We start from the raw sequence: 14,065 nt of genomic DNA, 5'->3' as shown, positions 1-14,065 counted from the left end.
GTGTCATATGATCAGCTATGTTCAGGGTTTCCACTTCATATTGTAGGATGGATTTGGCATTAGGTATGGTCGGGGCATGGAAGGAGGCAATAAGCCTTCTTTCTTGGAAAGGCCATAAAGGATTGTGAGGTGATGTGAGTCTCGGTAAGAGCATCTAGTGGAGCATGGCATTCCAAAAGGGTTCCTTTTCCCTCCACAACCTAGCTTGGGCACGAAGCCTGTATGGGAAAGGCATAAAGACATGGAACAATATTTGGGACACTGGTGTGGTGAATTGGCTAATGGTGGAGTAGATTAACTCTCATCTGCAAGTAAATGAGGGCAAAAAAGACTTTTGCGAGTGGTCTTGGAGCAGGATCTTGGACACATGGCCCTTGAACACAATTATGTCTTGCAAGTGGAGGGAGGATCAATGGACCCTCGGGAAAACTCGCTTGAGAAAAATTTTGGCAAGAATTGCTTACAAACACCTACTCTATCCTAATAGTCTCCTCCTTGATCTCATTCACAAACGGGCGCTCAAGCAAGGCCTAACGTGGTGGTGTAGAAGACTGAGAGCCATCTAGAAGGGATGTGCCTCAAGTGGATTCCTCTTATGGAAGGTGCTGCATCAATGGATGCTAGTAAGGGCGAAGCTCGCCAAACATCTTTTGGTGTTTGCCCATGTGCCCACTATGAAACAGATCCATGGAAGTGCCCAATCATCTTTTTTGGCACTACCACATGGCTAGGGACTTGTGGTTTAAGGGTCAAAGCTAATGTCCAAGTTCTTCCTTGGAGCCAAATTGTTCCTCGTGTTGTTGGGAGATGACCATCAATTGTCTTAGTCAATGGACGTGTGGTGGCGTTATATTTGAGCCATGGTCATGATTGCATTTTGGGAAGTACATAATGAGTTAGCTTTTGGAGCAGAAAACAAATAGATGACCTCCAGAGCATAGGAAATCTTGTCCCAAGAGACATTTTTGGGTCTCCATCGAGAAGGTCCCTCTTGTGAGTAGGATTACACTAGGAATGGCACACTAGATCAAGGTTTGACTCCCTTGGACGTTTACAGCATAGGCTGTGGGCGTGCGGCCAAACTATCAGCCAAATTTTGCCTATTTTGTCTTTTGGTCCTCCTCTTTTGGGGTTAGACTACCCCCCCTTAATATATTCGGCACATTCTTTTACTTTTTATTTTTTTAAAAAGTTACTAAAAACACGTTGGAACGGTCACAAGATCTTCAAGATGATGGCTTTCTCCATCTAGTCCCATACTTTGCACACCACCCGTTCTTTTGTACCTACACGACTAGCATTACTAGGCCAGGGCTCTAATGACCACTTGACATCCGGGTACTTATTGTCCTAGGCTAAGCTCATAACCACTTTTTTGTCAAACAAAAGAGCATACTTGATTTTCTTTCGTAAAATAAGGGTGTAGATTATACCAAGAGTTTCCAAACACGCCTTGATGATCAAGCTATTTCTTAGGGTACTAGGATAAAAAGATTGAGAGGCACTATGATTAGCACCCAACATGTGAGTGCTAATAAAAGGAACTAACTGAAGAGCACCTTGCCTTGCCACTGTAAGCCAAAGTGTGTCATCTACACCTACCAAACCATGTTAATCTTATCTATTGAAATGTAGAGCACAAAAAATCAAGCATTTTTTGTTTTTGGAGTGCCCTCAAATTCTTCTTGGATCAAGAGATACAGGTTGATCTATGTGGAGGGGCACAAAAGGGTGCAAATGATGATGTGGCAGTCAGGTTCACATACAGAGTGTGTGCCTAGCAAGGGGTGTGCTTATAGAGCATTGTGTGAGGTGTCAATTGTGTTCCCATGCAGTGCCTAGGACGAGGCTACTGTGCTAGTGGAGAGGCTCTGTGTGCCATGTGGACGAGGCTATTGTGAGGTTGCCCTTGCTGATTGGTCAATGCTGATGTGGCACTTGATGATGTGGATGATGATGTGGCAATCGGCTACCACATGGCCGCTAGATGACATGGCAAATGGATAAGCCTACATGGCAGGATGAGGTGCCACATGGCACTATGGATTAGGATGCCATTGTCATTTGAATGGTGGTAACACGAGTCAATGTTTAGGCCAAGCCTCCTAAGATTAGGATAAGGCCATGTGTTAGCCATCGTAGGATTGAAATCTTTGTGTTGATGGAATCTTCAAAAGATTCCATCCATGGAAAGAGATCGTGTTTTCAGATTTGTCAATTTAGTAGCCGCCTTGGGCTCGTATGCTTAGTTGCTAGCTGTTGTGAGTGTAGGCTCGTTTGTCAGCTTGAGCATTGGTGTTGCAACGATGGAATGTGTTGCCCATTGGTTGGAGAGCTTTGAAGCCCTCCATTGAAAGAGTTGCCAGAAAGATGCTCGTGAGCCCATTTGCTCCTAAAGAAGCATTGTTTTTGCTTTGCCTCTCGTGGCATTGGCGTTGGCTATCATTGAATTTGGCATAGCTAATGGCGGCTGGTCGTCAAGGTCAGACTGATGAGACATAGATGGAGGTTGGTCGTTGCAATTAGTGAGGCGGCTCTTAGAAGCATAGTCCATCATTAGGAATCGGATAGAACAGTCAGCGTGTTGGATGTCATTGGCAATGTGTATAGTGCTGTATGAGGAGTTGTCTTGCTACAGGGTCCGCGAGTTCTTAGAGAGCCTGGATGAGAGGCGTTTGGATCTATGGAGTTGCCCTCGTGTGCTAGAAGCTCGTTTACAATTGTATGAGCCACTTGGCTTGTAGAAGGAGTAAGCTCATGTAGTAATGATAGATAGAGGCCGATCGATTCAGCTAGTAGTATGCGGACCGTGAGGTTGGAGGCGTGGTTGGAGACGTTGCTTGGAAGCTATAAATGGAGCTGCCAGTTGCTCAGGTTGGTGGTTGCTTGGAAGTCTATTTTACTCCCTCTCTGCTTCAAAGTAGGATAGGAGAGTGGAAATCTCTCCTTAGATCTCTCTCACATAAATTTCTTTCTCACAAATCTCAAAGCAGTCTCTGTCACAAAGGATCTCTAGGGATGGAAATCTCTCAAAGATCTCTCTCTGGAAGAATTATGAATACTCTCACTCACTCTCGTAGTGGAATTCAAAGTTTCTCCATGAACTCTCCCAATAGTATGAATGGATGGAATTTTTGCAAATGAATGAACAAAATATCTCTTTCATCAACAGAATGAAAGGATGCTCACTCAATCTCTCACACTCTCATAATGATTGCGATCCTCAATGGAAGGCAAGGGAGCTCTGTTACCATAAATAATTATGGAGAGTGGAGATGAGGAGAGCTAGGCATCACACTACAAATGACTAATTGTACACTAGATTTAGTTGAAAATGATAGATATAGACAAACCCCTTTAGGATTAGGATAAGGGTTAGGGTTAGGATTTTGATTAGGGTTAGGGTTTTTAATCCTTTCCTTTATAGCACTCTATGTGTTAGTGTTATGCACAATATCGAACACATGATGTTGAGATGGTTTCTCAACAATGTGGTATGAGGAGAAGATTATAATGGCTCCCATGCGAGTGACAAGACGATGTCCAGATCCTCAATAGGTTGTGGAGACAGGGGGAGAGTCGTTCCTTTTTCTTGCACCTCTTTACTGACAATGACTGTCAAAAATGAAAAATTCTACATTTTTTGGTAGAACCATTGAATTTCTTTGTGAGGAAGATGGCCTAATGCTGGATCTAGTCTTGTTTCAATTGTCTACTGAGCAAAACAAATATGTAGACTGGGAGGGAGTGATTCTTGCCATACTTGACCCCCAAGATTATGGATAGGAATGTAGCTACTTTGTTGAGTCGATGGTCAATGATTGTGCAAAGTAGTATTCCATCTCTATGGAAGTTGGTGCCCTTAGTGAGGAGAGGCTAAATTTCAAGGAATTTGGCATCAGTAGGCCTCGTGGGGTAGTTTTCCCCTTTATTTGTGACTTAGAAGGCCCTTTAGATCACTATACTATTGAGTATAATGTTGAGTGAAATATGATTTACAGTGATGGTGCCGTATTGCCAACCTGTGCATCCTTGGAGTAACAAAAATTGAGAAATTCCGGATGTATGTGGTCATGGTAGGATTGTCCTTCAAGAATTGTAAGCGCTTGAACAAACATCCAAATCCCCTTTGCTCTAGGAAATCTTTTGCATCATTGGAAAGTGCTTAAGTCGATGGAGGCATTAGGAAAAAAGGGAGCTCATTTTGGGGCCCTGTAAGAAATTCACTATTTTCTCTTTTCTCTCTCTACAAAAGCAAGAAAATATGGATACTTGCGTGAGAAATGTCAGTGTGAAAAGGAATAAATATATTCTTTCACATGCTTTACATTCAATGTTCATATCAGAGCAACACTTTTTTGTGCAGAATTTGGTGATTCTGACACCGCAGACGCGCGGCAGACGCGTCCGGAACGGCCCAAAACCCCAAAAACGGCACTGGAAATGCTGGAATCGGACATCCGGAGGCCCGAAAACGGCCAAAAAAGGCCGAAAAGTGGGATTTGTAGCAAAATGCGATCTGGCACCTTTTGAAATTTCAAAAGTGCCATATCGCATTTTGCTGCAAATCGCGTTTTTGGGCCTTTTTTGGCCGTTTTCGGGCCTCCGGATGTCCGATTCCAGCGTTTCCAGTGCCGTTCTAGGGGTTTTGGGCCGTTCCGGACGCGTCTGCGGTGTCAGAATCATCAAATTCTGCACAGTAAATAAATTTTTTAAAGATTCAAATCAGATCACCTCATTAATGTGACATGCTTCTACGAACATATAGTACTATTTCTTTTTCTTATTTTCATCTTCTTTTGTTGAATTTTCAACGTTACGTTGGCCCACTCCTAATTGGTTGAGAGCCTATTTTCTCTCTCTTCTAAAAGGCCCCAAAATGAGCTCCCTTTTTTCCTAATGTGGCCACACAAGCTCCAAGGACTGGGCCTCAACAATGGTCGTATAGGTGGATGGTGACTGGGGCTGCATTGGTACCTCTTCTGCCTCCATTTCATACATGGGATTCCCCTCAAAGATATCACTCTGAATGACAAATGCCGGTGCTTGCTTTGGTTGAGAGAAGGTAGACAGCTATGAACTTTGGCATGGATCTTGTTGCTGAGGCTGTGGACTCTTTCTTCAAATCTTCTTTAGCTTTGGCATTGCTTTCGATCCTGCATCCATTTTGGATAGGGTGTACCATTGGTCATTAAACTTGTAGATTAGTTGGTATGCAGATGTGACAAGTGTGTGTATGGTGTGAGAGATGTGAATTTAGCTCATGCTTTGAGAGTGTGGAAGGAAAGTGTGTGCAATAATCATTGATGCAATCTACTATGTGCCTATGCGAAAGCGTGTGAGTGCATGTGACCTAATAACTAGGCAGAGAGTAACTACATGCTTATTTTGTTGGAATTTCATAGGGCAGCTAGGACTCAGTTAGCCTTAGGTTGAAATCTATTGGTCTACCTATATGTGCGAACACGAGTAGTTGTGGATGAGTTACGAGTTATCATAGTAGTGCTTGAGTCTGCTGCCATTGAACATTGATTTGAATTGCACTCCATCTAAACTTTCAAGGAGCACAGTGCCAATGGGGTTGATCTTCTTGACTTTATAAGGTCCTTAGCCTTGATACTTTAATTTGCCCTTGTGGATTTTAGTGTTGTAGAGCAAGACAAGGTTACCTTCATTAATCTCCTTATCCTTGAGATGCCTATCAAACCATGTCTTCCTTCGTCTTTTTCTATTGTCATTACATGGTAGGCTCTTAACCTCACTTTAGTATGCTTCTCAAGTTGGAGTAGTCATGCTTCCAAGGATTCTTGATCAACAAGGTGCTCTTGTCCTACCACTCATAGAATGGGGATAATGAATTCTAATGGGACTAATGCCTCCAACCCATATACTAGTTGGAATGGCATAAAACATGTATTGACCTCAAAAGTGATTCTTTAGGTCCATTAGGCAGAGTTGAGCTTTTCTACCCATTCAGAGCGTTTGGGTTCCAGTACCTTTGTGAGCTCCCCTACCTCCTTTGATCCTCTTTTCCTCATCTAGTAATGAAGAAATAACATTCACATATGACGGGTTGGGAACATTTTTTATGTCATTACCAAAAGAAGGTAAAATTTTGAGACATCCTTAAGTAACACGGTTGTTGCATCTCTGTCATCATCTTTTGCATTAATTAATGATAATTACACCATAAACCCTCTTTTCTTGGAGATGAATGTTCCTAGATCCTCACCCATTTTAAAATCCAAGACAAATAATTCAATATTTAAAGAGATGTCAGAAACAAATGGATGCCAATTTGCTTCATGTTGCTTTGATTGCTATAGCCAGCAATGAGGTACCTCTCTATTATAATGATGCATTTGCTAGCAGGAAATGGATGGATACCATGAAAGCTGATCTTGGTTACATTCGCTCAAATGGCACATGGGAGTTGTGTGACTTGCCATGCCATTAGCACTAATCGGGTCTACAAATTGAACCAAAAAGTTGATGAGTGTTGATCACTACAAAGACTGACTTGTTGCAAAAGGCTATGCCCAACATGGCATTGGCTTTAACGAGACATTCGCTCCCACTTCATGCATCACAACCCTTCGGTGCATCATTGCTCTTGCATCCCACACGCATTGCGAGGTCCGCCAACTGGACATTAAGACTGCTTTCCTTCATGGGGATTTACTGGAAAAGGTCTATATCACCCAACCTCCATGGTTTGAGGTTGAAGTACTGAAAATCAAGTATGCAAGCTAAAAAAGGCCCTCTATGGTTTGAAGCACACACCATGGCCATGGTATGTAAAGATACATTCCTTTTTGCTATGTCTTGGATTTCAAAATAGCCCTACAAAGGCCACTCTTTATGTCTAGAAGAGTGAATGGCATGGTTATCACTAGGCCAGACAAGAATTACAAATTTCAAGGCAGATTTGCAAAAATCATTTGCAATGTCAGATATGGGCCAATTGCAGTACTATTTGGGCATCCAGTTTGATAATGTTGAGGGGGGCATAATGATGAATCAATCCAAATATATTGGACAACTCTTGGATTGCAAGCTCAATTTTTGTTTCTCCTCTGAAGATGGGAGTGCCCCATTTGATGCCACTCTTTACAGCGGGCTATGGGCTGCCTTATTTACTTATGTCATAACCGGCCTAATTTGCATTATGCCTTTTCCTGGTTAAGCAGGTACATTCATAGGCCCAGCACCCAAGCAATGAAGCGGGTCTTCCGCTACTTGAAGGCCACACAACGTTTGGGACTGTTCTATAGTGACCACTCTTCATTGGATTTACATGCATTCCCAGTCAGTGATTGGGCAGGTTGTTCTATCACCCGCTTGTCATACAATGGCAAATGTTTCATGCATGCATCTCTCGGTTAAGGAAGAAGCAACCTACAATTACCACTTCTAGTTGTGAACTTGAATACAAGGTAGCCTTCACAGCTACAGTAGAGTGTGTTTGGCTCCATGAGGTACTCTCAGATCTTCATGTCAACCAAGACAATTCTACTATCAACCAAAGTGCTTTAGTAGTTGCACAAAATCTAGTGTTTCATGCACGTACGAAGCATGATGAGCGCCCATTCTCATTATGTTCGAGAGCGACTGTCAGTTGGAGATATCTAGTTGTCCTAGGTCTAAGCAGATCTCTTCACAAAGGCTATACCGTGACCCAAGTTTGAAGCTTTTCGACATGCCTTACACTTGGTACCATTTATTATGTGATGTTGATCTCCCTGTACTATCACAGGTTGCTATATCCATCTTGGACGAATATGTGTAACCATGATAGAGTTTCCACGTATACCTGAGATGTATTAGCCATACGATGGAGGGGGTTTGTTAGCAATTAACCCTAGTATGGCATTGTAGGCTAGTTAGGACATTTTGTCCTAGTCTTGGTCAACCAATTGAGGCCATATAGTGGCCACCACTTGTACTTTCTCATTATCCATTTGCGAGTACTCCTCATTTCCTCAGCTTGTTATTTGCTCCCTTGCACTCCATCCCCATTCCATTTCTCCCCGCACCCAACAATTGGCTTGCAAAAGTAGTTTACACATTGAGGGGGCACTATGGAATGGTGACAGTCGAAGGTTGCGGCCCCGAACATGCACAGAAAAGGGGGTTGGCAACAACCCTAAAAGCGCATGAAATGCCCTTGGCTAGCTGACAAAAAATCCTTGCTAGGGGCAGTAATACCAAGAGAAAATGGAGCAAAAGGAGACAAGAGCCCCTTGTGAGAAGGAGAGGGTAGGAGAGGGTGACGACCAATTTAAAAACAGATTGAGCCATACACATTCAACTATATTTGTGAAAAATACCCCGTAACTTCAGGAGTTGAGGTTGCCGTAGTGGATTGTTTCTTAGCTCAACCATGAAATGCATGAATTGCCAATAAAGAAACATGGAATGTCTAGTGTCATAATCATTAGCCCAAGTTGAATCACTAAAAGCATGCAAGTTAGAGTCACTCCCCTAGCATAAAACAACCCAAGAGACTAAGACCCTGCAAGTATCCGAAAATTCGCTTTACAACACACCAATGCTGTCTTTGGATTGTGCATATACCTACTCAACTTGGACACACTGAATGAGTATCTCAACAAGTATTGTAAAGAGAAGTAAGACAATTAGCAACCTGACCGTATTATTTAACATCAAAAGATTCACCTGCATCGTGCATGGGCAACCTCAACCCTGGCTTCATAGGAGTTGAAATAGGCTTGCAGTCCTTAAAATTAAACCTTTGTTGAAATAGGCTTGCAGTCCTTAAAATTGAACCTTTGCAACAGTCCTCAAATGTCTTTAGACTGTTTGAGTACAATGCCTTCATCTGTCTACAAAAACAGAATGGCCAAATAGTAGTTGTAACAAACTCATATCAAACATCTCAGACGAAACTTCAAGATCATTCCTGAATTCTGCAATTTTCTCTTCATTTGTGCCTGTGAGCCTATCATCCAGATACAAGAGGATAATCAGCAAATCCTTTTTGTCTTTCTTGACATAAAGGGTATTCTCAATTGGACTATTTTGACAACCCTGGATCAGTCAAAAATGTATGAATTTTCTCATTTGTTTTGGCTGATAAAGTGGCTTATGAGGTCTACCTACTTTATCTTCCTAACCAGGTCAAAACCAAAAGGCTCACTCAAATACACGTCTTCCTACAACTCCCATTGGGAAAGGCTGTTTTTATATCCAACTGATGTACTTTCCAACCAAAATGAGCAGCCCATGAAAGAATGCCCTTGATGGCGGTCATCTTGGAAGTGGGGGCAAGGGTTTTCTCATCATCTATCCCCTTCCATAAGCAACCAGCCTTGCCTTGTATCTATCGATGGTAGATCTTCTTTTAATCTTGTACACCCACTTTGTCCCAAGAGTCCCTATACCACTTCCCATGTATTGTTCTTCCTTATAGAATCCAATTCCACCTACATGGCCTTATCCAATGCTCATTTTCTTGATCATCCTCAAAACTGCTTGGATCTTCTGTATCATACAGTGAACTCATCCAAGTTGTATCATCAAAGTTTGCTCCACCTATTCTTCTAGAACCAACCCTGGTACTACGCAAGAGGGGCGTTGAAAGTCTGTTGTCCTGCATAGTCTGTAACAGTCATCTAGGCACTGTTCTAACTTTTATGAAGCAACCCTCTCTTCTCTAACAACCTCTTGCACATCATCATGTGTGACAGGCTGATCCTAGAGCATCCAAAGACTACTGTGCATCAGCATGTGCAGGTTGATTATTATGATTTTCTACTAGCTGCTCTGAAGTGTCTTCAACTGCCATGGAAGCAACCCTTCAAACACATCCCGGGTGCCTACATGCAACTATCAATCAAAACTCAGCCATGGACTGATCTACATTTTCTGCAAAAAGAAATCACGTCTCCACTAAGAAAAAATCTTCTTGTCTCAGGATTGTAAGCCTTTCTCTTAGTGCTGCCATCAAAAAAGCATTTTACTGCCTTATCATCTAGCTTGCTTCTCAATTAACTAGGCATACATGGCATAGGCCACACAGCCAAACAACCTAAGGAAGTCAACTTTAGGTTTTCCATTGTACCAAGACTCAAGCGGTGTAGGCTTAGAAGATCATTGTTTGGGCCACATTTGGTGCTGCTGAATAGTCACATTTGAGAAGCATTTGTTGTTTTACATTAGAAAATTTCGGACTGTTTAAACAATTGACTTTTGACGAGTTGGCACTTTTCTCTCAGATCCAACAGCTCCATCTTTAGGAAAGGCATTCTTGTGCATTTTTCCCAAGCATATCTAGGAGAGGTGTCCAAAAAAGGCATATCAAGTACCATCCCATGTCTCTGCAACAACTGCAAGCTGCCATAGTTCACATGGCCAAGCCTAACATGCCATAATGCTACATTTTTCATTTCAGCAAACACTATTCCCACAGATGCATTAGAAGTATTTATTTCATGTTTGTCCAGCTGGTACAAACCTGATTTAAAGTGCATGTAGTCACTATCTAATAGTGTTTTTCTCTATCCCATACACATATTCAACAATGATAGTCAAGCCTCTTTTTCCACAAGAGGCCATAGAGAGTAAATACTTGTTATTCCTGCACACAGAGGACATGTGGAAGGCATAAATCAGTCTCACCAACAAATGACGGTGAAATCCTCCCAATTCCTTTCACGAGATCTGAAGAAATATTGGCACAAGACGCACTTTGCCAACAGAAGCAGGCTGCAAATCTACAAAAGTATACTCTTGGAAATAATATGCTTGAAAGTACTACCATAGAGCATCTAAGGCATCACTCACACCGAGTGAGGCAGCCTCATAGTTGGCATCACACCTAACATCATAACTGCAAATCAAAGAAACCAATCATCTACCCTTGTTTCCATCTTATGCATGAGAGGCAGAAACTGTCATTCTAACACCTCCCATTTTGCTCTCTTTCTCTAATCTTTTCCTACATTTATTTATGTAGTGTCCAAGCTTCTTGCAATAAAGCTATTTGCCCTTTTTCTTGGGCATACTTTTTCGATTTTTCTTTGATGGATGAGCTGAATCAGTCCTGGATTGAGAGCCACCAAAGTTGGGTTTATTCTTGCCTTTAGCCAACAAGGCTTAGTCATCATCATGTCCCTTAACAAACATTTTTCCTTGTCTGTTCTTCTTGCAACAACAGCCCCATAAGCTCCTAAAAAGTGAGGGGAACTATACTCCTCATGGACAAATTCAAAGAACTGTGAATGAAAACTCACATACATCTCTGGCAAAGAGTTCACAGTCGTACATCAATGTTTAGTAGTTGTCCTCTAAGATCTCTGACATTGAATCCCCATTCAGCACCTTGATATTATCAAGTTTTCTCTTCAAGAAAGAGACCATGTCCTCATTCCTTGCTTGATACACTTGCTTGGAAGTCCATGAGAAACCTCTTTACAGACAAGTCAGTGAGAGAGCAAGCCTGGGCATCTCTAGCATCCCATCTTTCTCTATTCTTGTGCAGAGGCAACAGGTGCAACTGCTACAATTGGCCTAACTTGAGCTTGTTGTCCATCGGGATTACCTCCTTCTTGAGGTTTACTAGGAGCTATGACTGCATCTCCTGGAGATGGGCATCTTCACATGTTACCAAACCCCATAAACCCTTTGCAAACAAAAGATTCTTGACTATAGAGCTCCACAGAGAATAATTGGTGCCATACAATTATCATCTTGAACCAAGACTTTCAAAACTTCACCAAGATTCTGATTCTGTGCCATCTTCAGAGATGAATGCACAAACAGTGCCCAAAATTCATGTGCTGTGAATTATACTGCAACCACAATAGAACATTGTCTCAAGAGCCAATACTTGGCTAGGCACATACAGCCTAAAAACGGACTGCTTGAACAGTTTCACAAATAATCAAATCTGTTCCACACTTCAGGATGCACCTCCAAAATCTGTCCCAAATTGTCAAAACTTGCAATAAAAAGCCTTAGCACACTGGCCAAGCAACCAAATGGAGCCTTGCTCCAAAAGCCCCAAAAACCAATGGACTGTAACTGCAGAAATGTAGGTGCAAAGTATACAAAATGCTTACCGACTTGGATAGTGAAAGAGAAACATGATGTCTCTCAGTGCTTCAAGCAATATGTAGCTATGGCTGAGAATGAGCTGGGTGCAAAGTGTAGACTTTGAGAACAGATAGAGGGAGGGAATAAATGGTAAATGCCTGCAAAGAATTCGAGGGATTATGCATTGTATACAGCCCTATATACACCTCAGCAAAATGGTGTTGCTGCAAGAAGACGAGTCTCTGATGGAGACGATGAGATGCATGGTTAAAGGTAAGAGGTTGCCATAGATTTTGGTTGGAGGCAATAAAGTTAGGAAAGGCTTTTAGAAGGTTGCCCTGCCTGAAACAATGGCTAGGTTGAGGTATTGTTAGCACGTGTGGCTTAACCGTAATTGGATGCCACTGCCCTTGTACTCTAATTCTCCATGTTGCAAACTTGAGTTTAGCTTGCTCCATCCATCTCCACGCTTCCAAGCTTCCATTTTGTTCACATTTGATATCAGGGTAGGCTACTCCCTGTCTCTCAGCACCTCCCCATGCTTGCTCAAGCCTCGTGGATTGATTTCATTGTGATCATAGTCCTCTTCTTGACTGAGTGACTATTCCAACCTTAGATAAGGATAAAAAATGCCCCTAACGATTCTAACTAATAGGAACATTGTCCATTTCCTTGATAAACACATTATTTCCGTACATAATTTCTGCCTACAAGTTAATCCATTTACATTGCCACCGAATCACAAGCGCTCAAGGTCAACTATAAAAGCTAAGCCTTTTGGGTAGAAGAACCTACAACCTGGTGATGCATGATCAGGTATCAAAAGATTCAACTAACATCAATTGAGCTAACGTGGATGCACTTCTTCCCTTATTTTACACTAATGAGCTAAAATCCTCTCTTCTTAAAGCCTCAGAGTTCCACATCTAAGAAACATTTTGATTTGAAAAAGCAACATTGCATACCCTTTATGTTAGTATACTTATAACAACTTTCCCTATGATCAGAGACAGCAGCAAAGATTATATAAAGAAACTACATGAACTTGCCAATAGACTCTGACATCAGGAAGGATTTGTAATATTGAAATGCAATGGCCAAACCTATCACGAGATCTAGTGAAACCAAACAAATTTCAATGAATAGGCAAGCTGGTGAAAATATCAGAATTTTTTGACAGATAATCATAACAAAACCATGCTATCCCACCAATTGCCATATCCAAGGCCAAACTTTTTATCAACTGAACAGAGTCACCTCCCTTTTGTCTACCTGCAGAGTTTTTACTTCCAACAAGGTCCCTAAAACGCAAATTCTCTTGGTCATGCTTCAGCGCATACACAACGCCTCTCATATGACCCCACCCCATTACACCAACCACCCTCGAACAGCCATTTACTGCCTTGCTGCGCTTCAGTGACCAGGCCATGTACTGCCAAATACCGACGACAAAACAACATAGCTTTAGGAGACTCTCTCTCTCTCTCTCTCTCTCTCTCTCTCTCTCTCTCTTTGTGTGGATGGATCAAGACAGAAAGAATATGCCATCATACTGGATGCAAAGCTGAATGCATTGGCAATCAAACTACATGGGAAGCCCTTAAAGAAGCTGTCCTCGACACTGCAGCACAGGTTTTTGGAGCAATTCCTCAAGACAGAAAGAAGATGCATAAAGGGATGCCATGTAAGAAATGGTATGATGATGAATGCAAGAAACTACGCAATGAGCTGAAACATATTTCTGATGCAAACCTCTGGTCCTCTACAGACAGAAGGAGAAGCAATGCAATGCCCTCACGAGGAAGAAAAAAAGATATTACATTTTGGAAAGGGAAAAAACTGATTTGCTCACCTTCATCAAGAATTCCAAAAAGGGGTGGAAGAAACAGGTTAAGAGTCCGAAGAAAAAGGTCATGGGAAATATCTCAGATGAGGAAACGCTAGAGTATGTTATCAGAGTCTACAACCATGCCAATGCAACGGAAATGGGAAATGAAGAAATGTCATA

At 42.0% G+C, this 14,065-nt stretch overlaps 1 protein-coding gene across 1 annotated transcript in view; it reads right to left on the bottom strand.

Moving 5' to 3' along the window:
• Positions 1-13,028: 13,028 nt before the first annotated feature.
• The window catches only part of LOC147890839 (TraB family protein), a 46,406-nt gene continuing 45,369 nt past the window's right edge, over positions 13,029-14,065 (bottom strand). Inside the window, exon 7 of the mRNA XM_087389837.1 lies at positions 13,029-13,489. Within this exon, the coding sequence (XP_087245963.1) occupies positions 13,193-13,489 (297 nt within the window). The 3' untranslated portion in view covers positions 13,029-13,192. The remainder of the gene's footprint in view (positions 13,490-14,065) is intronic.

Source organism: Dipteris shenzhenensis, chromosome 18 (assembly GCF_047967505.1).
Source record: "Dipteris shenzhenensis isolate YYH24624 ecotype China chromosome 18, Dip_SZ_1.0, whole genome shotgun sequence".
NCBI classification, from domain to species: domain Eukaryota; kingdom Viridiplantae; phylum Streptophyta; class Polypodiopsida; order Gleicheniales; family Dipteridaceae; genus Dipteris; species Dipteris shenzhenensis.
Note: the sequence above shows the minus strand (reverse complement) of the source record. Positions and strands in the feature narration are given on the sequence as shown.